The following is a 24,633-nucleotide window of genomic DNA, read 5'->3' as shown; positions in this document are numbered from 1 at the left end:
TAAGATCATAAACTATTTTATTTATTGAAGAATTAAAATAGTACATTAACAAACCTTATTTGATAGAGAAATAATACCAGAATTCTTATAAATGTGATTATCAGCTAAACCACCAGAAATACTGGTTTTGCTGAGTTCTTCCATAGCTATAAAACTCAAAGGCTAAGAAATTGGCTGAAGGCAGGATATGAATCACTGGACAGTTTCTTCTGGAAAGACAGAATGAATCAATAAGGCCCTTTAATAAGGAAGTTGCAAGAAACTTTACCGTTTGGAGAAAGAGTACTCTGTCATTCCTGTACCTAAGGCCTAGGCCCAGCCAAAAGGAAGCAGAGGGTTGTGACTGTGATCCAATGAGTCTGGCTCCAGAGCTCCCTTCAGCTTGTCTTTTGCTTGGTGGTGGAGAGTGTACTGGGCATGATTTAAACTAGAGCCTTATTTGACAACAAGAAGATGCAAAAATTAAAGTCCCAGACCCATCCTTTGATCTTGACTCATTAGTGCCACAGGTTCTCTTGGCCTCTCATGTCCAAAACTGCTCAGGTATTAGTGTCACCACCTTGAGGGACACAGTTGCCCCCAAGAGTGGGTAGATGGTTGTTCTGGTGCCTGAGATGAGAAATGCCTGGCCAACACCCTCTTCTCTGGTTCTATGAGACAGGGACCAAAACAGGGAAAAGATGAGAGGGGGACAAAGACACTAGGCCAGGAGGTGATCATTTAGGGCTTTGTGCTATAAGTGATTTTGCATTTCCCGAGATGAAATAAGCCTCTCCAGCACAAGGCAGTAGGATGTCACAGCCCTAAGGTCTGGCTGGTTTTATCTATCTGGCAGTTCAAGGTCAGCGCAAAGGACATCCCCAACACCTGAGAAAAGAGATGGGAAAATGTGAGGTCTTCATAGGAGGAGGCATCTTTTCCACAACCGCTGAGATTAGCCCCAGACAAAAAGAAAGTGTCTATCACACTAGAACCACCCTTCCTGCCATTACTTCCAATTCCTTCTCTGTTCTCTCCTTTAGCTTTAGAATGGTAGTGGGGGTGATGGTGTCAGGAGGGTAGAGGATAGAGTGTTGGGACATCTATGTATCATTAAGAAGTCACTTGTATAGTCAAGTTCTGCACAAGTCAACACTCTGTGCAATGAATCATCTCTACCCATGCCTTGAGAATGACTGGTTTCTAAGCAGAGATAAATTATTTCCTTCTGAGCTTCTTGATTAAATCTTAGCTATTCTGTGATATACCCAAAACACTTGGGTGTAAAAATAGTAGAGATGTCACCTAATAAAAAAGAACACAAAGCTATCCCAAATTCACCCCTGACTAACCATACTAAGCAAAGAAACAAGGAGGAAATTGATTATAATTTTTATCAACAGCTCCTGCTTGGTGTACAAGGCCAATTATTCACATAGAGTGTTTATCCTCACAAGCTTTTCTTTACCAGCTGAGTGAATGACCAAAGTAGGGGTCTGCTTGATGACTACTAATTTGACTATGAAGCACTCATATATCTTAGGGATAAGTTGACCGTGTAGATCTTGCAGCATATTTTCTGTATGCCTTAAATTGGTAATGTCATCATTTGCTACATGACTAGGGAAGCTCATATTATTGAGCATGTACTATGTAACTGGTACTGTTCTAAAACTTTATGTGACTTAACTAATTTAATCTTCACAAAAGTCCCATGATTAAGTTCTTACCTGGATCACACATACACAGATAGTGATGATCCCAATATGAAGGAAATTGGAGTGAAACCACAGTTTTACTTTTGCATAGCAACCCTAAAAAAAATTACAAGTACAAATGATACCACTGTATTATTCAACTTTATCAGGAAGATAATTTCAGAAGATAGTTTATATTTTGCCTTATGCCAAGAGTCTTAGGCCATTTTTATTTTCTTCCTATGGATGAAGAAATAGGCATAAAGTAGAGAATATTAAACCAGAGACTTTTCTGGTGTTGTTATTATCACAGTGGCACCTAATGCAAAAAAGTCCGATATTTCTACAAACTGAGTTAAACTAGCTCCTCAGAGGCCTTTCAGCAATAGATATCCTTATCTTTGAATATCCTCTGCTGACTTGGGACAAATAAATGGGGATATGGCCTATGCAATTCTAGGATTGGCTGCATTTCAGCTTCTGCTAAAACCTAAACCTATCATGGCCCTTCCAAACTCCAGGGCAGTGCTAGTTAGTGGGTGTCTTAGTCTTTCCTCATAGAACTAAAAATTTTTGGAGATTTTCAAACAATCCCAAGGTGGATAACATGGGGTAACAGGAATTTAGGAACTTAATGTTGTTGAAATATAATCTTGGCTTCTTCTCTGGGCCTAGTCTGAAGGTCTGAATTAAGTGGGCAGATTGTTTCAACAGTTCTACCAACTGTCTCTCCCCTAACTCCAGTCTCCTTCACTTATGGTTCATTTCACCAAGGTGCTGGATGCTGCCATTTCAAGGAAGAAAAGCAGAGAAACAGAAAGAAGGGAAGCTTTTCTACCACAACTTTATAACTTTTACTTTCAATCATAAGGCCAACTTCTTTTTTTTAAAGATTTTATTTATTTATTCATGAGAGAGAGAGAGAGAGAGAGAGAGAGAGGCAGAGACACAGGCAGAGGGAGAAGCAGGCTCCATGCAGGGAGCCTGAAGTGGGACTTGATCCCGGGTCTCCAGGATCAGGCCCTGGGCTGAAGGCGACACTAAACCACTGAGCCACCCAGGCTGCCCCAAGACCAACTTCTTGCTCAAGAAAAATATTGATATAATTCTCTGTCACTATCACATAAACTTTCTACTCTAATGTAATAGTTTAGGGTAACAAGATTTGTGATGCCATCTCTAGTCTAAATGAGCTTGTTCCTTTTTTAAATTTTATCTAGTGGTCTGGACAACTTTTGTCTAATTTGTCTAGTTACCTAGGTTGTCCTCCTAGCTTCTATTTTGTCCAATGTTCCTTGTTTTTGTTGGGAGGACTAAGTCCTATATGACTGGAGTTTCTAAGATAATTGAAAGTTTAACCAAAGAGATTAATAACAGAAAAGTTGACAAAAAATTACCTGAACTTGTGGATCTGAGGGGCAAGATTTTGGTGGGTGACCATTCCAATCACTTGTGCCATTTACACCGCAACATTGCAGCTAAAAGCCAAATCCCCCCAAAATTTGATGGTTAGAAAGTCAACAGAAAGAAAACTGGAACTTGGCAAAAAGGTGGTCCCTTCAGATCTGACTCTAGCAGAAAACACAGAATTGGCTTGACTACTATGGCCCCTTAGAACAAAATACTTTCAAATCTATTATACCATTTCATTCACATAAGACTCCTTGAGGTAGAAAGGGCGGCTTTAACTTATTTGCATTTTACAGCATTCAGGGGATTCAGTCTGACATGTTTGGGTCTTCCTTAGATCTAAGTAGGGCTTAGATAATGAGCCTATCTGGAAATAAGAGAAGGGTAAGAGAGTGTAGACAACTTTGTACCAATCAGATTGATCCCTGTGCTTTCCCCTTTGTGACTGCTAAACATTATTTTGGACCTAAGAGTTGTAGACCTTAGATTCTAAACATTTCAAGAAAGTAAGTTCCATTAATCCCCAGGCACTGAGGTTGGAAAATTAAGTCTGGGCTGAGCTGAGGAGGAGTCCAGCTGTACTCACAACTGACTGGATAGAATCCCACGTTGCTCTGGTGCTGTTGTCCAAGTGGTATTGCTTGATGCTGTCAGTCAGGCTCTCAGACACATAATCATTCAGCTAGGTAGGGCATATGCCAGCAGAGAAGACATTATAAAAAGCAGGTAAGTTCAAGGAATAAGCAATTTCTAATATAGATTGGTGGTTCCATTTGCTCCTCCCTTTCAAATGATCTCCTCAGAGCTAAGGACGTGCAGAGAGGGAGTTTATATTCAGGGAGTAGTGCTGAGACTGAGATGGCATTTTAGGAAGGAGTACATAGTAGTCTCTCATCCTTCCAGAACTCTGTTTTTTCACAAGAGGACAGATAATCAAAACATGGGCTCCTTAAGGCATGGAAGCAGACATTTTCTACTTCCAAACACATGGAGAAAAAGAAGTCGGAGGAAAATAAGCTTGTTTTTACCTCTCTTCCTATTTTTCCTTCAAAGCATGACTCAATTACAATTTCTTTGATGATATTTTTTTCCTCTCTCCATTTACAATTAATTTTTCTTCCATCCTTCCAGTTTGCCTGTATCTCTATTACAGGACTTATTTTGTGCCAGCTTCTCCATAGTCAGAAACACAACAATGAATTGTGTTCTTTATAGCTTACCTTCTGTTCATACACGAAGAGCAGGATAGCCAAGGTCACCTCAGCAAGGAGGATAATCAGCAGCAGGATAAAGAACTGAGGCAAAGCAGAGACATGCTCACAGCACTGATTCTAGTTCTTCCCTCATTCCCACTCCACCCTGGCAGTATCCAGGTGTGTCTCTGCACATGTGCAGAGGTTCCTACTCCTGCTTGCCCAGATCTTCATAAGCCTCTTGTTTTGTGAGGAATATATGTGATGTTTTTCTACAACTGCATTCCAAATCTCTAGAGGGCAGATCAGCTGTCTTCTAACTTTGTGTTTCCCTTCCCATTGTGCCTATCCAGCTCTATGCACATAATGAGTATGCAACATTATTTGTTAAATCAGTGAAGCAATTTTGGCATCAGCTTTTTGAAACAGTTGAGCAAAAGAGCATTAAACTAAACTATGTGTCTTTAGAGTTTGGGGCCTGGTTGTTTCAGCAAGATCAAGGCTAGTTTGGGGTGGGGGACAGGTGATGGTGGAAGTTGAAAGGAGCTCTTTATAGATGGGGAGAAGAGGTATTCTAATCACAGTCCTAACTTTTATTTATCTCCACCTGTAGATGCTTACTCCCTTTATGCTAATCACATGCTACAGAAAACACATTTTCACTGATTCCCTCTCCTTCATTTTTTTTATCCCGACACTAATTTTGACTGCTTAAATCTGTTTAACACTTTCCCTATGTCTAACATCCCCCATATTTTGCCATTAATCCAGGAACTGAGGATGGGAATGTTTTTGCTCTATCTCTTGGCTCCAGTTTAAGGGTTTAAGGGTTGATCCATAAGGGAAAGAAGATTAATTAAATGACTTAAGGAAGAACCAAAGCAACTGGGAACCCTTATTTATGGATGGGTGACACTGTTATATCAAGCAGTGTTCTGGGTACACTTAGAGATACAAGGAGCTCTTCTTTCATAGAGTTTACAGGCAAAACCTAAGCCTAAATGTGTTCTTCAGGACACTTAACTGACAGGGAACAACTGAAAAGCTCTAGCATCTCTCATGTTACATAATAGCTGCCACCTAAGACCTCGCTTAAGTTGAGTCATCATTCTGTCATGTATCTTGTGCAGATTTGAGATAGATAAATATCTTCTACCATTTTAGAAGGGTCACAGTACAAAGAAGAATCTAGAGACTAGATTTTCCATCAGTTGGTGATTCTGACACAGATCCTAAAAATACATACTAATGTGAAAAGCATTTAGGCAGATGAATGACATTTGATTTCAACCAAATTTGAAGAAATGAAATGCCATAAAGGGAAATTATGACAAGGGTCATTATTAACACTGTAAAATGAATCTCAAGGAAGATAGCAATGTCCTCTTCTACCTATCCTGTGACCCAAGTCAGAAACAAAATACTATTGATCTAGATAAATTTGGCTGGCCTGAGGTGTCAAACCTATGATCCTATGATTTCCTTGTGCCCATAGGTTAGCCACCAAGAAACATCTTGCCTGGGGCTTCAGGCATCATGTCCCTCTACTTAGGGTACCACAACTGCTGCAAGAGACTCACCGACATAAGCAGGCACTTATTCTCCTTGATGGAGCCCATACAACCCAGGAATGCAACCACCATGATAATGGAGCCCACGATGACAAGCACATTGCCCAGTGTGAGGGAGAGGAGCAGCCTGAAGTTGTTGTGGATCAGGAAATAGATCCCAAAGCCCAAAATGCAGCAGCCACAGAACTGAAAGAAAGAATCCCACAATACTCTTGAATATCTGTTCACATTCTCACTTGAAAATAGAATCACATCTTTCCTTAGCTCTATCAAGACTGTCATGATGTCCCACTCATGCTTCGTCCTACCCATATCAGATACCAGAGGAAGCTCACTGTGAGTGATATAGTATCTTCATGCTTCAGATCCCATTCTCCTTGTTCCCACAATAGCTTACAAATGGTCTTCCCTTTGGAAACCACAATCATGTACAGGGGATGATGCCCTGTTTGAGAAGTTTATCCTGCTAGGAAGAAAACTAGAGAAGCCAAACTTTTAAGGATCTTCTCATAGACACATGAGTACAAACATCCTATATTTGAAATTCAGTTGCTGAATTTGGCATAGTGAAACCTTCCCAGAAAAGGTGACTTCCCTTTCTTTTTTTTTTTTTTAATTTATTTTTTATTGGTGTTCAATTTACTAACATACAGAATAACCCCCATTGCCCGTCACCCATTCACTCCCACCCCCCGTCCTCCTCCCCTTCTACCACCCCTAGTTCGTTTCCCAGAGTTAGCAGTCTTTACGTTATGTCTCCCTTTTTGATATTTCCCACACATTTCTTCTCCAATCAGCTATTCATCCAACGGATTCGGAGAAGGAGGGAAGTAAGAAAGTGTCATTTATGCACAGAATTTAGAGTCTCAGGTTTCTCACCTATAGATGTCAGCAGTGAGCCTAGTAGCCTAAAGTTCCCAGAGAGAGAAATAGCATGCCTATAAATAACTGCACTAGTACTTTTCAATTTTACAGGCTTATACTATGGTGGGATGAGAAGAGGGGAGGAAATTATTATTCTCTTGTAAGTGGGGTATGCCATTCAGACATGCATGGGTTGCTCTCCATAGCAGGCTCTTCAGCAGAGGAGAGAGAAATAGAGTGTAGCTTGGATTTGATGAGCTCAGCCATGTTCAGAAGAGGCACACTTACCCAAAAAAGCAAGTTGAAGAAAAACAGAACGTACTTCAGCAACTTCAAGCCACTCATGCCCATGCTGGGAAATCCTTGCTCTAAAAAGTAAAAGGAAGAAAAGAGTAAGTAAGTGACCTGGCTCTGCAAGGTGGCACCAGTGAAGGGAGGACAGATATATTCAGGGGTTCAAGAGCTCCAGCACCACCTCAGGTTTGAGCTGTGACTCTCTAGGAAATTTCTCCAAACTCCCTGTTCTCTCAGTTTCTGAACTAAGGTATCAGTTGGTTTATCTTGGACACTCACTTTCATTCCAATTCAGCAAGCCAAGAATGCTTATCACTGAATTAAGCACTGTAGAGGAGAATGAATCACAGTCTCTATCACATTTGGTCTCTAGGCCAATGCTCAGAGACTAATGCTTGGGCACTTATTCAAGAAGGCAGCCCAGGGGTCAGGAATTCATCAGTTGTGGAGAACTCAGTGACTTGATCAGCCAATTCCTGATCATGTACATACTACATTTGGTCTATAAATCTCTCCAGATGAAAATGGGGGAGCATACCTATGTATGATTCATTCTTTTACTGAAGAAACATTTATGATGTTTTCTGTGGAAGATATAACTGTGACTAAGCAGTAGCTATCTTCCAGAAGATATCAATCTGATAGCAGAGATAAAACTAGCTATCTAATATTCAATGGAGAAAGAAAAGAGATAGCAATGGAATTTTGATATATATATAATTATATATATTATATATATAATTTTATATATATATATCATTTCATTTTCTCAGCAAGGACACTAGAAATTGAGGCTTTTCCTCAATTCTAGAGATCTGGATACAAATTTTGAATTTTCTCTCAGACACAATTAGGTTCTATAGAGTCACTCATTTTAAAATTGCACATAAGACTGCTATATAAAGCAGGGATCCCTGGGTGGCGCAGCGGTTTGGCGCCTGTCTTTGGCCCAGGGCATGATCCTGGAGACTCGGGATCGAATCCCACATCAGGCTCCCGGTGCATGGAGCCTGCTTCTCCCTCTGCCTGTGTCTCTGCCTCTCTCTCTCTCTCTGTGACTATCATAAATAAATAAAAAATTAAAAAAAAATTTTTTTAAATTAAAAAAAAAAGACTGCTATATAAAGCAGAACGTCAATTTATTGTTTTTTTCCCTATTAGAACTATGCCTTTTCTAGTGTATAGATTGCTTACACAATCCATCGCCTGTACCCTCTTAACAGTATCAAGATATCCAGAAATCAGATGGTCTTGAGGGATAGGTTATGTAGGCTGTTGTAAGTGTGATGAGCTATTTGTGTTCCACAATACAATAATCTCTGTTGAATAGACCAAATACGTATATTTATCTCATACTATTTTCCTTTTCCTTTACTATGTCCTTCTCTATCCCTTTCTCCTTCTTGTTTTGACCCTCAGGATTATTCTTAATTCTTCATCAATATTTTAGCTAAGTTAAAATAAAATTCATTTGATTATAAGTGTGTGTATATACTTGGGAAGTTAAAAAACAGTATGATGGGGCACCTGGGTGACTCAGTGGTTAAGCATCTGCCTTTGGCTCTGGTCATGGTCCCAGGGTCCTGGGATTGAGTCCCTCCTCAGATCCCCACGGGAAGCCTGTGTCTCGCTCTGCCTATGTCTCTGCCTCTCTCTCTCTCTATGTGTCTCATAAATAAATAAATAAATAAATAAATAAATAAATGTTTTGAAAAATATGATGATTTACTACATAGGCTTTGAAGTCAAACTTGAATTCAACTCTCTCATATGCCATTAAACAGCTACACTAGATTTGGAAGCTTACTTAACATTTCTAGTCACAATTTATTCCTATGTAAAATGGGAGTAATACTTATATCTCCTAGGATGGATGTGAAGATTAAATGATCTTACAATAGAGATATAGCTATCGATGGTGTACTACTCAGGAATAAAAGGAAGTGAACTGTTGCTACACAACACAGCATAGATGAATCTCAAAATAATTATGGTGGATACACAAAGCTAGACCAAAAATATTAGTACATAGTGTATGATTCCAGTTATATAAAATTTTAGAAATGAAAACTAACATATAGCAATGGAAAGCAGGTCAATGATTAGAGATAGAGGTAGAGGAAAGTGGTCGTGGTGGCGGGGGGTTAGATAAAGAAAAGGAGAGTAGGAAGAGGTGGGAGAAAGGGATGATGAAAGACCATGAATAATCTTTTGGAAGTGATGAATGTGTATTATCTTGACTGTAGTGATGGTTTTATATATGTATGTGTATGTCATAAAGCCCTTCCTAATTTGCCCTGTCTATCTCTCCAAATTCATGGCAACATCCTGTGTCTTATATTTTATTTTTTTAATTTTTATTTATTTATTTAATTTATAAAAGTGCTTTATTTTAGATATTCATGACATGTAAAAATGATGTACATACCAACATACACAATTTGATGAGTTTGGGGTAAGTGTACAGTTATGAAACCATCACCACCATCAAGACCATAGACATATCCATCATTTCCTGAAGGTTCCTCCCATCCCCATTCTTATTATTTTTATTTTTTGTGATAGTAACACTTAATATAGGATCCACCCTCTTAGGAAGTTCTGAATGTACAATATTATATTGTTAGCTATAGTCACTATGCTGTATAGTAGATTTCCAGAATTTATTTATTTTGCACAACTGAAACTTTGTATCCTTTGACCAGTATCTCCCTACTTACCTTTCTTCTAAGCCACTAGCAACCACCATTTGACCCTATGCTTCCATGAGTTTGACTATCTTAGATTCCACATATAAGTCATACAATACAATATTTGTCTTTCTCTGCTGTGCTTATTTCACTTAGCATAACGTCCTCCAGGTTAATCCATGTTGTCACAAATGGCAAGATTTCCTTCTTTTCTTTTTCTTTTTTTTCCTTGTTTTTAAAGGTCAAATAATATTCCATTGTGCGTATGTAACACATTTCCTTCATTCATTCATGCATTGATAAACATTTAGATTGGTTTCATATCTTGGCTATTGTGAATAATGCTACAATAAACATGGAATGAAGGTATCTCTTTGAAATCCTGATTTCAATTCACTCCAGTTTATTCCAGAAGTGAGATTGCTGGATCATATGGTAGTTCTATATTGAACTTTTTGAGTGTTTTCCATAAGGGCTGTACCAACTTATATTTCTACCAACAGTGCACCAAGCTTCATTTTCTCCACATCCTTGCCAACACTTTTTTCCCAAATATTCATTTATTTTTTTTTTTATGGTAGAAGAAGAACAATATTAATTTCTGTTTGTTTCAAGCTTTTATTCAAATTCTAGTTAGTTAACATATGTATAATATTGGTTTCAGGAGTAGAGCTCAGTGATTCATTACTTATATAGAACACCCAGGGCTCATCACAGGTGCCTCCTTGATAGCCATCACCCATCTATCCCATGCCTCACACACCTCCCCTCCATCAACCTTCAGTTTGTTCTCTGTCATTAAGAATCTCTTATCGTTTGCCTCCCTTATTTTTCCTTCTTTCCTCTGTTTATCTTTTTTTGTTTCTTAAATTCCATGTGAGTGAAATCATATATTCTAGCTCCATCCAAGTCATTGCAAATGGCAAGATCTCATTCTTTTTGATGCCTGAGTAATATTCTGTTGATATATATACCACATCTTCTTTATCCATTTGTCAGTTGATGGACAGTTGGGTTCTTTCTATAAGTTGGCTATTGTTGATAATGCTGCTATTTTAAAATCTTGGAAGCAACACTGACCACTTGTCTCAGTGCCTCCTTTTTTTTACCTGTGGTTATAGGATTCTTTGTTGGAATTTACCATTTTTCTACCCTTCTGACACCTTAATTTGGTTAGCCACTATTTATCCTGACACTCAGCTCCAGTGTCACTCTTCCAGTAAGCCCTCATTGATTGAGTCTATTTCTCCACACCCAACCCCACTCCCTACAAGGAGTACCCGTAATACCTGCACATCTCTGTTATTGCACTAGCCTCTTTATTTTGTAATTATCTCTTTTGTCTCTAGAATGTGAACTCCTTGAGGGTAGGAATTAGTTTATTCATCTTTGAATCCTCGAGATCCAACACAGTCCCTTGATTACACTAAAAAAGTAAGATTATTCAATAAGCTTTTGTCAATTAATTCTACATAATCTGGTATAGTGGAATGAACATTACACTGTGTTGGGCTTGAGTTTATCCTGCCAATAAACTAATCTTTTGGATGTGGACAGATAACTTACACAGAAGACTGGACCAGATGCCTTCTAGGGTCACCTCAGCCCCCAAATCCTAGGATCCTATGATCACTGCTTTAGGCTCCTGTAATCAAATGGTCCACAGAACACCAACTAATGAAGTGCCCACAGACATGTGGATATCCTTATTGAGTTTTTTCCTTTCACAGATGGGAAGAAGAGCCTCTTCTTTCTCCTTCATTGACTTTTCATTTGCTCAGACTCCCCCAAATCCCCAGGTTTTTGAAGGAGAAAATCTGCCCATTTGGTAAAGATTGTCACTACACGTGTATGTTTTTTATTGCCATGTGTATGTCCCAGTTTTCCTATTAACCAGACTGAATGGCACTGTTTCCTCTTCCTTTCTTCATTTTAACTTCATCAGTTATTGGGCTCCTGCCCCTTTAAACCCCCCTGGTCTGGAAGAAATGACACCTCTTTGCAGTCAAAATCTGCTGCATGGTTCATGGCTCTGTGAAGAAAGTCCCTGACGTCAGCTTCCAGGAAACCTCTGTGACCAAACTCCAGTTAGCTGTGGCCACCTCCCACAGCTCCTCGTGCAGGCCAGGGATAAAGTTCACTTTTCAGTTCCTTCCAAGCAAAGATCTTGGGCTAATAAATTGTCTTGTGGATTTCTAGTTCAATCTTTCCTTTTTATTTGACCTGTTCTTTCAGAGCCATCAAATCTAGTCTTGAATGCAATCGAGTTTAGAAGTAGCTAAAGTTGGGATAGAAGCTTCAAGAAGCTACCAATTCAATCCAGCCTTATGTGATCCCAATCTTGGTGCCACAGCAAGACAGCTTTGGTGTTACATATACTATTATATTTATGAGATATTAATCTGTGTTCCCCAAACAAAAACAAGCAACGAAACAGAACCATAGGGAATGAAAGGAATCCATGATCAAATAATTTTGGAAGTAAATAGGATTAAATAAAAATAAAAGAAAAAGCAATAAACAGTTCTTTTAATGAATGACTTCTGAGAAGCTCATTATATACTAATGTACATTGTCACTATAAACCTGTTTTTATATTGAAGGCTAAACAGCTCAGAGAACACATTGTTCTACAAAACACAATTTGATAAACACTAGTAATGGAATCAGACAGATCTAGTTTTGAATTCAAACCATGCCACATGCCAGAAATGTGGCCTTGGGCAATTTGTGTAACCTCTCTTTCACAATTTCCCTCATCTTTAAAATGATGATATTTACATGCAGTTCACATGTTGTTCAGGGGGTTAAGCGAGATGACATTTCCTGGGTCGCTCAGGATGAATGCCTGGCTCAATGAACACTGACTAAAAGATCATGTTTGGTGGGGGATCCCTGGGTGGCTCGGCGGTTTAGCGCCTGCCTTTGGCCCAGGGCGCGATCCTGGAGTCCCGGGATCAAGTCCGGCATCGGGCTCCCGGCATGGAGCCTGCTTGTCCCTCCTCCGGTGTTTCTGACCCTCTCTCTCTCTCTCTCTCTCTATGTCTATCATAAATAAATAAATCTTTAAAAAAAAAAAAAAAAGATCATGTTAGAGCTTTACTACCAGTCCATTCATACGGGCAACCCTGGGCTTTCTGCTAGATTTTCAGGAATAAAATACATCAGGGGCCAGAAGGCCTATTAATAATTTTTTGCTTGTTTCATTTTTTGGTAAATACTTAAAAAAAAGTTTTATGCACTGTTTATAAAAAATTCAAACAATAAAGAAAATACAAAGTCAAAAGCATAAAATCTTCTGAAATCCACTTCCCAGAAATAATCACCATTGACATTTTTGGTGAACACCTTTCTAGACATTTCTATATATATGGATCTATTTGCCAACTTACACAGATGAACGAAGTATTCAGTAAGGTGACTATTGGCTTCCTATCCACTTCTACAGAGCCTGTGAAGGTGTTTGGTTCGTCAGTGAAGAACAGTGGGACCTTGATTTACAAAAGATTTCTTTTTTTAAGATTTTATTTATTTATTCATGAGAGACACAGAGAGGGGCAGAGACACAGACAGAGGGAGAAGCAGGTTCCTTGAAGGGAGCCCAAAGCAGGACTCCATCCCAGGACCTCAGGATCATATCCTGAGCCAAAGGCAGGCATTCAACCACTGAGTCATGCAAGCGTCCCACAAAAGATTTTTCTAAAATAGGAAAGAAAATCTGTTCTCTACAAGGGTCCCCTATATAAGGGCAAAATAAATTTAAACAGATGATAGAGTTCATTGAACCCTGCAAAATACTGAATTCTTCATGAATGTGTCTTATTTATAATCCTCTCATCAACCCTGTAGCTTAGATGTCAACAGCCTCGGTTTGCAAACAGGAAATCCAAGGCTCAAACAGCCTGTGTAACTGGCACTGTTCACCCAGCTAATGAACAGCAAAGCACACGGCACAAGGCAAAGTCTCTCAGCTTCCCAGCCGACCATTCTTCCGCTTCCCTGGGCTCCATTTTGTGCCTCCCGCTTCCCAACCCAACGCACCCCCTGCAGTGTGAGCCGTAGGAGGATTCCATCCAGTTTTCAGTGTGAATCCCTGTGAACGGTAGCTGAGGAGAAATGGGGGTTATGCAAATACGTCTCTCTCAGAGGGAGTAATAATCACCAGGGAAAGGTGGCACAAAAATAAAACAAAACCAAACTGTCAACATTTATGCATTAATTTTGTCTCTCTCTCTCTCCATCACTTTGTCAAAGTAACGTGTTTGTCATCTTAGTCCTCCCTGAAATTGTGGTCTGGTGAAAACTTTTTCCTTTTCAAAGCTGCCATCAGGGAGAGAAATTGGTGATTTGTAGAAGAGAGAAAGGAAGAAGTGAAGAGGAGAGGAAAAAATGAAGAAAGACGAATCCAGATAATCTTGGAGGCTCATTTTCTAGAGGTTCTCTTTCCTTACTCCCAAAATATGTAGAATTTGGGGTATATGGGTGTCTCAGCTGGTTAAGTATCTATCTTCGATTCAGGTCATGATCTCAGGGTCCTGGGATCGAGCCCTGCATCCAGCTCCCTGCTCAGTGGTGAGTCTGCCCCTTGCTGCCCTGGCTCGTGCTCTCTCTCTCTCTCTTAAATAAATAAATGAAAGCTTTAAGAAAATCTTTAAAAAAAAATACATAGAATTTTGCTGTGGATGGTCCCTGTCCTGGAGACCCATCTATGGTGCATTCAAGCAAGCTATATCTAGCATGAGCAAGGCTCTGTGTGGGCTAATCAAAGCCATTTCTGTGGCATTCCCATCAAAAGTCTGAATAATCTGAATCTAGTCATGAAGAAATATGAGACAAAACAAATTGAGAGACATTCTAGAAAATAGCTTGTCTGTATGCTTCAAGGATATCAATATCATGAAACACAAGAAAAGATTCAGGAACTGCTCCAGGTAGAAGGTGACTAAAGAAATAAGACAGTTAAAAGCAAGGTGTGGTCAGAGATTTCCAGTCACTATGAGGATATTAATCAGCAACCGATGGGATCTGAATAAAATCTATAGATTGATAACAGTATTGTAATTGAGTCAATTTCCTGATGTTGATTATTATACAGCGGTATGTAAAAGAACGTTTGTGTTCTTAGAAAATACGTAGTAGGGGCACCTAGGTGGCTCAGTGGTTGAGCGTCTGCCTTCGGCTCAGGTCGCAATCCCAGGGTCCTGGGATCAAGTCCCGCATCAGGGTCCCCGCAGGGAGCCTGCTTCTCCCTCTGCCTATGTCTCTGCCTCTCTCTGTGTCTCTCATGGATAAATAAATAAAATCTTTAAAAAGAAAAGAAAATACGTAGTAAACCACTCTGTGGAAAAGGATATCATACCAGCAATTACTCCCAAATGAGAAAGCCAAGGAAGGATAAAGAAAATGTGACAAAAATGGTCATATTTGGGACATCTAGGTGAAGAGGGTTCAGAAATTCTTGGTACTAGTTTTGCAAGTTTTCTGTAAGTCTGAATTTAAAGAGAGACAGAGAGAGAACATTGAATATGAGTAAATGATCTTAGGAATTCTGATCTTTAAGTCATTACATCATAATTCCCTGATGGCATAAATTCTGAGATTCCACAAGAGCTGTTTTTAGAAGAGCCATGGGATAATTCCTTAAGGCCTCTAGTTGTTCCTAATAGAGTGAGTATTAACCCATGAGTTCAAATTTAAAAGATGTAAGGTATCAAAATATCCTATGCCTCAATCTAGTTCTCCTGAAATATAAAATGTCAAATGAAAGTGTGACAAATTAAATATATTTCAAATATTTCATTTGCTATCATATTGACTTCTGATCAATTAGATTTATGACTAAGTTGCATTTTTAAATGTTTGCATATGTTAAAATGCACTGAAAATTTATGGACAAAGAACAGTCTGATGATGCTCTTTTAATAGGAAGTTTATACGAAAAGAGAGTATAGTATAATGGAGAGAAAAGAGCATTCCATAGGGAATCAGGAATTACTATTTAACTAGTTTTATGACTTTGGACAAGTTTCACCTTACCTGGAAATAAGCAGTTTGGAATATTCTATGAAGAGCTGATATTTTCTGGGCTCTCACTACAAGTTGAACATTTTATTTGAACCTAAATAATCCCAAATTCTATTTAAGTAACAACATTCTAACACTTGGAAAATAGTGCTCTTATTTTAAATGATTGTAGAAATGTGTCCTTGTGGCACTTTTTCCTTTACAACAGTTCATGGCTGAAGCTATGATGTATTGAGGTTCCTGCTTGGGCAGGAAGAGTCTTGTGTGCTGGTGATGTGGGGAATGAATAGAGGACTTGCCTCTGTATCCCAACACAGAGATCCATGGTCTCTACTCTGAGTGCTCACCCAATGCCTTTGGAAATGGCTTCCTTCTTCCCAAAGCCTATGTCCAGACAGCCTTCCCACACTCACACTCTAGCTGCAATCCTTGCCTCCTCTAGTCCAACAGCCACCCTGGGAGGCCTGCTCTGTGTAGTGGTCTTGTTTCTCTGTTAATTTGCTTCAGTGCTCTGTACCTGCAGTAGCAGCTCAGTCCCAGAGCTTCCTGAAGGAAGATACCCAGTCTGTGGGCCCAGGGTGATCTGCACACACTGGATGCTCATTCAGTACAGGAGGTACTGGGGGAGGACTAATGTAGGAACACAAACCAAACCACTGTAACTAAATCAATACAGCGTTTCCTGGAACAGAAGCTGAGAGACAGTGATCATAACCTCACAGAGAGCTCCAATCTTTACCCTAATCTGGGGGAAATTGAGATTAAGGAGTAAGAAATCGGCCCCTTCACTCTCATTTCAAGCCACACCCCATCAGTTCTGATGTCTCAGGCATAGCCACAGCCAGGGCTAGATCTTGGACCCGCCAGGTTGTTTGATCTTTCCTCTCACTTTCAGGTGCTGGTTCTAGAACCAAGAAGGAGAAAGAGATTTCTGCCTCCTGTGATCCTGCAGCCAAAGCCTGTACTATGGTCTTGCTTGCTTATTCTCATTTCAAAGGAATCTAGGGGGCAACTCACACTCTTTGAATGTGTATGTACAGTGTCCCATCTGGAATGCTGTTACTTCCAGTCTCTATAGCAAACTTGTACTTTGTAAATGAATGAAAGCAGTCACTTCCTCTCCAAGGCACACTCCTACACATCTCCGACATTTTGTGCACATCCTACCTCCATTATAGAAAAGATCACATTGTGCTGTATTTGTGTGTTGTGTCTGTACTCCACACCAGAATCTACAAATGCTTTGAGATTGATAAGCCCATCAGTTATCCCTGTTTCTCTGGGACACAGCACAATGCCTACCTGTTCAAATGCTGTGGGTTGGGACTGAGGAAGGGCTTCAGATTTGGAGTCTGAAGCCCTCTGGGTGGTCACAAGTCAACCTGAGGACACCAGAAACCAAAGACCATTGGAGTTTCACTTTGCTGGTTTATGCTGGAAAATTATCAAAGGTGAAGTGGCTTATGCAGCACTAGCTGTGACAGAATGGGCTTTGAATCATTCCCTGTGGGTATAAAGGTGTCCAATCCTTTCATTTATAAGCTAAGTACTCTTTCTGTGGCCCACACAGAAAACACAGGAAATCAATCTTCAGTTCAGTCTCTGTTCCAAACCAACCACAATTTCAAAACAGTGCAGATTCCGGTGGAGATGAGAAAGCAAAACTTTTGTTCAGCCAGCAGCTAAGAATGCTTTTGCTCAATCCTCTTCCAAAACTCCAACACCTCTTATCTTTCACAGGAGTTCCTTAAGGGCAGGACTATTTTCAGGACAGATCTCTACCTTGCTATTTTGTCTCTCCACCAGAATCTTCCAAAGCACAGTGCCTGGCCCCAGGAGGCACTTAACATAGGATTAGTAAATGAATTCATTAAAAAGTCTGGTCTTTGGGTGCCTGTCTGGTTCAGCTGGTTGAGCATAGGACTCTTGATCCGGAGGTTGTAAATTTGAACCCCCATTGGGTGTAGAGATTACTTAAAAATATAATCTTAAGGGGCACCTGGGTGGCTCAGTTGGTTAAGCATCTGACTCTTGGTTTCAGCTCAGGTCATGATCTTGGGGTTTTGAGATAGAGCCCCACATCCGGCTCTGTGCTCAACCCCTGCTTAAAATTCTCTCTATCTGCTCCTTCCCCCTCCCCGTGCTCCTTCTTGCTCTCTCAAATAAATTTTAAAAAATCTTTTCAAAGATCTTTTAAAAATAAAATAAAAAATCTGGTCTTTATTTTTAAATTTATGGCTTAATGGCCCCTGAGATACTTTGGGAATCTAGAACCCCCAGTGGCATTGCCATCCTCCATTGTTAGGTGTGTAAGTATTTTTCTGGAAGATTTTCCTCTCCCCCAGGGCGTAATCAGTTGAGATGCTTGCAAGTCTTGGAAGGAGAAAGCTCTGATTTAGTGTTTCCCATGGTCTCCTGACCTCCAGTAATGACTATGGTGGTCACAGAAAGTCAAGACCAAAAGCTTGACTATGACCTTCTGAGTCCATAAGACCCCAGTCACTAGTTACAGGGCATGAATTAGAACTCATTACAATATCAAATTTTGTTGGTTGGTGCATGTCATAATACATTTATCAATATTTATGTTTTGTATACCAAGAACAAGCTTATTCAGCAGAACCATTAGGACCACAACGTTCTTTCTGTCTGAAAACAATCTACGCATCTCTTTAGGGGTGTTCAGCTTTTACTTCTTGATATACAGGCAGTGGGCATGCCCTATGTTCCTGACTCTGAACTCGGTGTTGTCATTTGCAGCTGTCCTATTTTAGTGGCCCTGAGGAATCACAGTGAGGAATTCAACATGAAAACTTGTTGAATTAAGAACTGCCATCTCCCAGCTGCCTTTCTAAATGGCTCTGGCTGTTGGTTCTCTCCTCACTTTAAAATCACAAAATCAGGCTTCTAAGAGACCTGAGCATGTATGAAATCTCCCCAATATCATATCACACAGAAGGCTCCAGGCATCAAAAATGACAACTCACAGAAATTCAAGTTCTGAGGCAATTAAGCAATTAGGTTCTAAAGCACGAATGCCTTGGCCCAGCGAGGTATCAGACAATAGGAACCTGGTTAATGAAAGTCTTTATGGCTTGCTTGTCTTTTGAAGGGTTCTAGGATCTTATCTTTTTATTTTCCTGCATTAAATATTTGAAAAATAGAAGTTGCAGGAGATTTTAGGCCTACTAAGAGGTATGCAGACAATCCTAAAATACTCTATCTTACATAATATGGTTCAGGTCTTTGCTCTCAAGCCAGATTAAAATGTCACCAATCTTACCTTTTGCAGGCACTTTTCTTCAGTTCCTTAGGCAGGCTTGGTGATTATTCTTGAGGAGGTCACAATAAGGCTGGTAACACGGATGTCAGGGGCTATTTGTGTAAAAGGAGAAGTGAAGGGAAAATAAATGTGCTCACACTGACAACAGGAAGCCCAGTTGAAGAGAGGGAGGAAGTGAGGCTTGGCCTGCCCTCTTTAGCCTTAGAGGTGCAATCCTTCCCCTGTGGCTTTTTAAACATCTACTCCCACGACCCACCCAAATACATAAACTTGCTTCTATGAAACATAGGAAAAGTCAAAGACCAAAGTGGTTCAGGTACTAATCAGTGAGCACTGGTAGGTTCTGGGGTGATTTTAGCCTTGATTTCTGTCTAGAAAAAGGCAGTGCTTCTCAATCAAAGTTGTGCCTCAGAATTACCCGTGAGTCTTTTCAAGAATAAGTATGCCTGGCCCCCCATTTGGTAGCTGGAAACTGGAGTAGAACCCCAAAATAATTATTTTTAAAGGTTTTCTAGGACTAAGACAGGAATGTCTTTTAAGCCTCATTTGACCTTCTCCCCACCCTCCCTCCAGCTGCCTTCCAGAAGATCTCTAGTTTCCTGTTGGATTGGGATACCATTTTCAGACTTCTGTCTCCAAAGCTGGATTTTACTTATGTAAGGATATTGTCAAGGATAAACCCCAAGGTACAATCCAAGGGACACTGGTAAAAATGATTTGTTTAGTAAAGAGAGCCCCAAAGTTCTGAGTTTCAATCCCAGCTTCATCTCTGTTAGCTGTGTGATACTGAGCAAATCTCAACCTCTCAGCTTCAGTTTATTAATAGTAACATCTAATAATAATCCTGCTAGTTACTGTTATATCCCCATTAATAGATGAGAAAACAGAGCTCAAATAGGTTAGATATTTAGCCCAAGATTATACAGCTAAGAGATAGCAGTTGGGGGTGCCTGGGTGGCTCCATCAGTTGAGCAACCCACTCTTGATTTTGACTCAGTTCATGATCTTAGCATCATGGGATGGAGTGCATGTCAGCTCCATGCTCAGTGCAGAGTCTGCTTATCCCTCTCCCTCTGCTCCTCCCCCACTTGTGCGTTCTCTCTCTCTCTAAATAAATAAATAAAATATTTTTAAAAGTTTAAATAAATAAACAAATAAATGAAAAAAAAAACAGCAGTTTTTCAAATTCAAATTCAAAGTCACAGAGACTCAAATTCAAAGTCACAGAGAATGGGGCAGCCCAGTTGGCTCAGCGGTTTAGTGCTGCCTTCAGCCCAGGGCGTGATCCTGGAGACCGAGGATCGAGTCCCACGTCGGGTTTCCTGTATGGAGACTGCTTCTCCCTCTGCCTGTGTCTCTGCCTCTCTCTTTCTGTTTCTCTCATGAATAAATAAATAAAATCTTAAAAAAAAAGTCATAGAGATTGCTATTTAAAAAAAAAACTATGACCAGTAGATTTTGAAAATTATATATCCAGTTTTCTCTCTGCTGTGCCTACTGGGATTTTCTTAGATTGAAATGGTAAAGGGCTAAGTGATAACCCCAACAAATCCCTAGCCAGCTGTGAGCTGTGGAACCTACCACTGAGTCACAATTTTTTTATCTGATAAATGAAGAACTAGACATTCTCCCCAATCCTCAACTTAGAAACATGCATCTGGCGGAGGGGGGCGCTTGGGTGGCTCAGTCAGTTAAGTGGCTGCCTTTGACTCGGGGCACAATCCCAGGGTCCTGAGATGGAGCCCCACGTCAGGCTCCCGGCTCAGTGAGGGGTCTGCTTCTCCCTCTCCCTCTTCCCCTCCTCACCTCTCATGTGCTCTCTCTCTGCTCTTTCTCAAACAAATAAAATCTTTAAAAAAAAGAAAAAGAAAGAAAGAAAGAAAGAAAGAAAGAAAGAAAGAAAGAAAGAAAGAAAGAAGACGACAACGGTGAAAAGAAACATGTATCTGGAAAAGCTAGCTTTCTCTGTCTTCCTTCAACCGGACACACTCAGATTCTGGAATCACCTGTGACCAGGGCTGGCTTATGGAAAATGCTAAATTAAAGAGGAAATGGATCTTTACTGCAGAACTTGTCAGTCATTAATATTCTCTAAGTGCACAGATTTTTCCAAATTTATTTGATCATTGAACAACATGTGTGTGTTTGGGTGTATGATTTTTTTTCGGGGAACAGTTTTTCAGCCTAACTGCACCTTAGGCAATGCTGTTGTAAATTCTCCTATCTTCGTGTGGCATCAGTTTGAGGAGTCAGGGCCCCTCACTCAGGCTGTTATCACCATGACAGGTCCCTGATATAGAGGAACTGAGGAAAGACTTCTTGCTTGGCTCACGTTTTCTGTGGCTTCCATTAGTATCTGCCAAAGATTCACAAATCTATATACATAATTCGAGTTCTCATTGAGTTCCATGCAGTTACCTTAAATCCGGTACACAATATTCAACTGAGGAAACTGGGCATTCTTCTGCTGAAACCTGCTCTTCTCCCATATTCACCATCACAGGGAAAGGCCCCACTACTTCCCTGTTGTGTCCTCTTGGGCTACTCTCTTAGGCTACCCACATCATGGAATGTTATCAACCACCAAGTCCTATAGATTGTAATTTTGCCTAAATATTTCTCAAATCGGGCAACTTCTTTCTAACTTGAAAGCCACACACTAATCCTTATCTCTCACCTGTTTCACTGCACCCCAGCCTTTTTCAAGATCAGCTTGGATATTTTTTCACTCAGCTCAGACAAGGAAAGCCTTTTAAAAGTGATGATTTAATCATGTCATTCCCCAGCTTACAGCTCTTCAATGGTTTCCCTTTAGGTTTTTGGTTTTGTTTTGTTTTTGTTAAGTAAGCTCTACACCCAGCGAGGTGCTCAAACTCATGATTCTGAGATCAAGAGTCTCATGCTCCACTGACTGAGCCAGCCAGGAGCTGCCTTAGGCTTTAAGCAGCCCCATTAATACCTAGTACTCATAGCTAGCCTCTCCTTGCCCACTCCCAACCCCAAGGCCCTGCCACACTAGATACTGAATTACTTTGAGTTGCTTGAACAAATCAGTATCTCTCTCTCTCTCTCTTTCTCTCTGGAATATCTTCTCAACTCTTCAATTGACAAATCCCTCCACATTCTCCACATCTCAGTTCCTTTGGGAAGCCCTCCAAACAGGACTAGATACTCCTACTACATGCTCTCATACCCATATACACCCTTTTATCATTCATTGTTTTCCTACTTGTCTCTTTTCCATATTGACACAAAGTTCCAAAGGTAGGTTCTGTGTTGCTCTGTTGCTCTGTGGATGTTGGGTGATGGTGTCTGGTGCATCAGAGGTGCATTATACATATTTGAATAGCTTCTGGTAGTGTAAGGTCTGAAAATTAGGGGAACTGGAGACTTGGATGGGAGGAGAGAGTACCAGAAAGAGAGACGTAGTAGAGTGAACATCTGAGGGAGAAGAGGGCATTTTAGGATTATCAGGAAGAATATCTCAAGATAAGAGTTGCTCACAGAACTGGATGACTGCTTTAATGGAGAAAACTTTTTCCTTTAACGTACTCCTCTCTGCATCCCAATGAAGGGCTGGTCCAAGTGCCTGACAACCAGAAGTGGCTGTGCCTGAGTATCAGGTAAGAGTAGAGAATTGCATATCTGCTTAGACCCAAATCTACAAGATTCTATTGGGAACCAACGCTATTTCTGACCATCAGGTGTTTACAATCCATTTGGGGAGACAAGGGGGAAAAAAACAAGAATAAGGTAATGTCAGGGCAGACTGTGTTGTTGAATAGTCCTAAAGAATGCTCCAACACTTTGAAAAATGAAATCAGGAAAGGGATTTGCAGAAGCCTAGACTCATGTTTTGGTCTTCTTGATGCATGGTATATTGGATCAAGTGTCGGAGTAACAGTGGTGCCTGGGAGTTTAGGAGACCTGCATTCAGCCAGCCAATGAGTGGGAATACAAATTATGAATGTTCCATTATCACACAATAGTACCTGCCAAAATGTATGCTGGATCTCATATAGACATAGAGAAATCACTGGTTCTCTTTTGGGCTTTTTTTTTCTTTCTTAACTTTCTAGTGGAGTAAGTTTGCTATTATTGAGAAAAGTCACTATTAAAATAGAAGAGGAAAACGAAAGTCCTAAATTTTTCTCCTCAAGTTACTCAGATATGCAAGAATATTAGAGTTTGGGAGGGATAGATGCTTGAGAATTATAAGATTAATCCTCCTTCAAATGGAGGATTAAACTAGTGGCACAGTGGATTTTGCTTATGAACTCAGGTTAGAGTTTTGAAGACAGTACAACAGAATATCACTTGTAGAAAGAGAATTCTCCATACAATTTGATTGCTATTATAGCTTAGAAGTGAATATAAACACTCAAAATTCTAACATTTGGCTTCATATATTTTGGATATTTCTGGAGTTTCAAAAAACCATTCATACTGAGAAGCAAATTCAAAATCTGGGTTTCAGCAATTGGATATATATTATCGGTGCCCATATCATTCCTAGGGTTTAAATTAAGTAGCTATATCACAGACATTATGTAACCGTTTGGCAGTATGGCTTGTGGGGCAATGATATCAGTGGGGGGCTACCCTGCATGCAAGCTTGCCAATCTATGTGGTATTACATTAAGCTCCAAGAGCAAATCAATATCATGATTGGTATTATAACTATAATAAAATAACATACTGTCTTAGTCCATTCTGGCTGCTATAACAAAAATACCACATAGATTGGGTAGTTTATAAGCAACATAAATATTTTTCTTACAGTTCTGGAGACTGGAAAGTCCAAAATCAAGGCACCAGAAGACTTGGTGTCTGGTGAGAATCTGTTTCCTGTCCCAGTTCTGCCAGTGGGAAAGTTTCTTAGATAGGAACTAAGCAGATATCACAACTGTTGGCTCACTCTGAGGTTGGGCTCCAGGAGGATGCATCAGAAGTGGCACCTTTTGCTGAAGACTCATAATTTCCACATGAAAGGACTCTCTTGCTAAGGTTTATCTTCTTTGAGGTCAAGTGAGTATGGATAAATGAGAACCTACCAAGATTGTATGACACTGTAGCACAGACAAAATGGGCTTTCTTGCCCTCCTGCTTGACCTCAGAGAAAGCAGGGTGACAGGTCTCTCTGAAAACATAGCTACTCTCTGTGTTGTCAGAAGTGGCTATGAATTCCTCTCCTGACCCCTCATCCAACCCTGACTGTACGTCTATATCTCTTCCCATCCATCAGCAAAGGACTGCACTGCCCTAGGCCAAGAATCAGCTCATAGTGCAGCATTCCCTTCCCTTCTCCTCCAAAAGGATCTAAATCAGAGTGACAAGAGACTCCTTTTGCAGGCCAATTCACTCCTGAGGCTAGAAGGACAAATGTGTCAGGGTGTCAGCTTGCTAACTTGGGGTATCCAGGGCCCTACAAGGACAGGCATCCCTTGATAAGCCTGGAGGTGTCACTGGCAAGTGTTGCTTTGAGACCTGACTTGTAGATGACAAGTCAGTTACAGATATTTAGAGGCTTAAAAAATGCAGGGCCAGTAACAATGACACAAAATCATCTATAGAAGTTGGTTACCTCAGAAGCTGTGGCTGTCTCTAAATACTCTCCCCTTATTCTCC

The 24,633-nt window shown here is 40.2% G+C and overlaps 1 protein-coding gene and 1 long non-coding RNA gene across 2 annotated transcripts; one reads left to right on the top strand and one right to left on the bottom strand.

The window, feature by feature from the left end:
- On the bottom strand, positions 1–19,165 carry CD53 (CD53 molecule). Its single transcript, XM_077905827.1, has 8 exons — positions 19,006–19,165; positions 7,003–7,082; positions 5,860–6,036; positions 4,307–4,381; positions 3,673–3,768; positions 3,074–3,154; positions 1,710–1,793; positions 1–867 (listed from the first exon to the last, which is right to left on the bottom strand). The coding sequence occupies exons 2-8, from the start codon at positions 7,063–7,065 to the stop codon at positions 796–798; spliced, it is 648 nt and encodes a 215-aa protein (XP_077761953.1). The 5' UTR covers positions 7,066–7,082; positions 19,006–19,165; the 3' UTR covers positions 1–795.
- On the top strand, positions 15,284–19,691 carry LOC144318683 (uncharacterized). Its single transcript, XR_013384739.1, has 2 exons — positions 15,284–15,365; positions 19,579–19,691. It is a non-coding gene; the product is annotated as an uncharacterized LOC144318683 (long non-coding RNA).
- The last annotated feature ends 4,942 nt before the right edge of the window (positions 19,692–24,633 follow it).

The sequence above is a fragment of the Canis aureus genome, chromosome 8, assembly GCF_053574225.1.
Source record: "Canis aureus isolate CA01 chromosome 8, VMU_Caureus_v.1.0, whole genome shotgun sequence".
Taxonomy (NCBI): Eukaryota; Metazoa; Chordata; class Mammalia; order Carnivora; family Canidae; genus Canis; species Canis aureus.
This window is presented reverse-complemented; position numbering and strand designations above follow the sequence as displayed.

What these genes read in the sequence shown, in the direction of transcription:
- CD53 (XM_077905827.1), bottom strand. Translation starts at nt 7,065, where the DNA reads ATGGGCATGAGTGGCTTGAAGTTGCTGAAGTACGTTCTGTTTTTCTTC. An exon ending in TCTTCAACTTGCTTTTTTGG is followed by an intron (nt 6,037 to 7,002) that starts GTAAGTGTGCCT and finishes TCTTTCTTTCAG; the next exon opens with TTCTGTGGCTGCTGCATTTT. An exon ending in GGGATTCTATCCAGTCAGTT is followed by an intron (nt 3,155 to 3,672) that starts GTGAGTACAGCT and finishes TTTGGCTTTTAG; the next exon opens with CTGCAATGTTGCGGTGTAAA.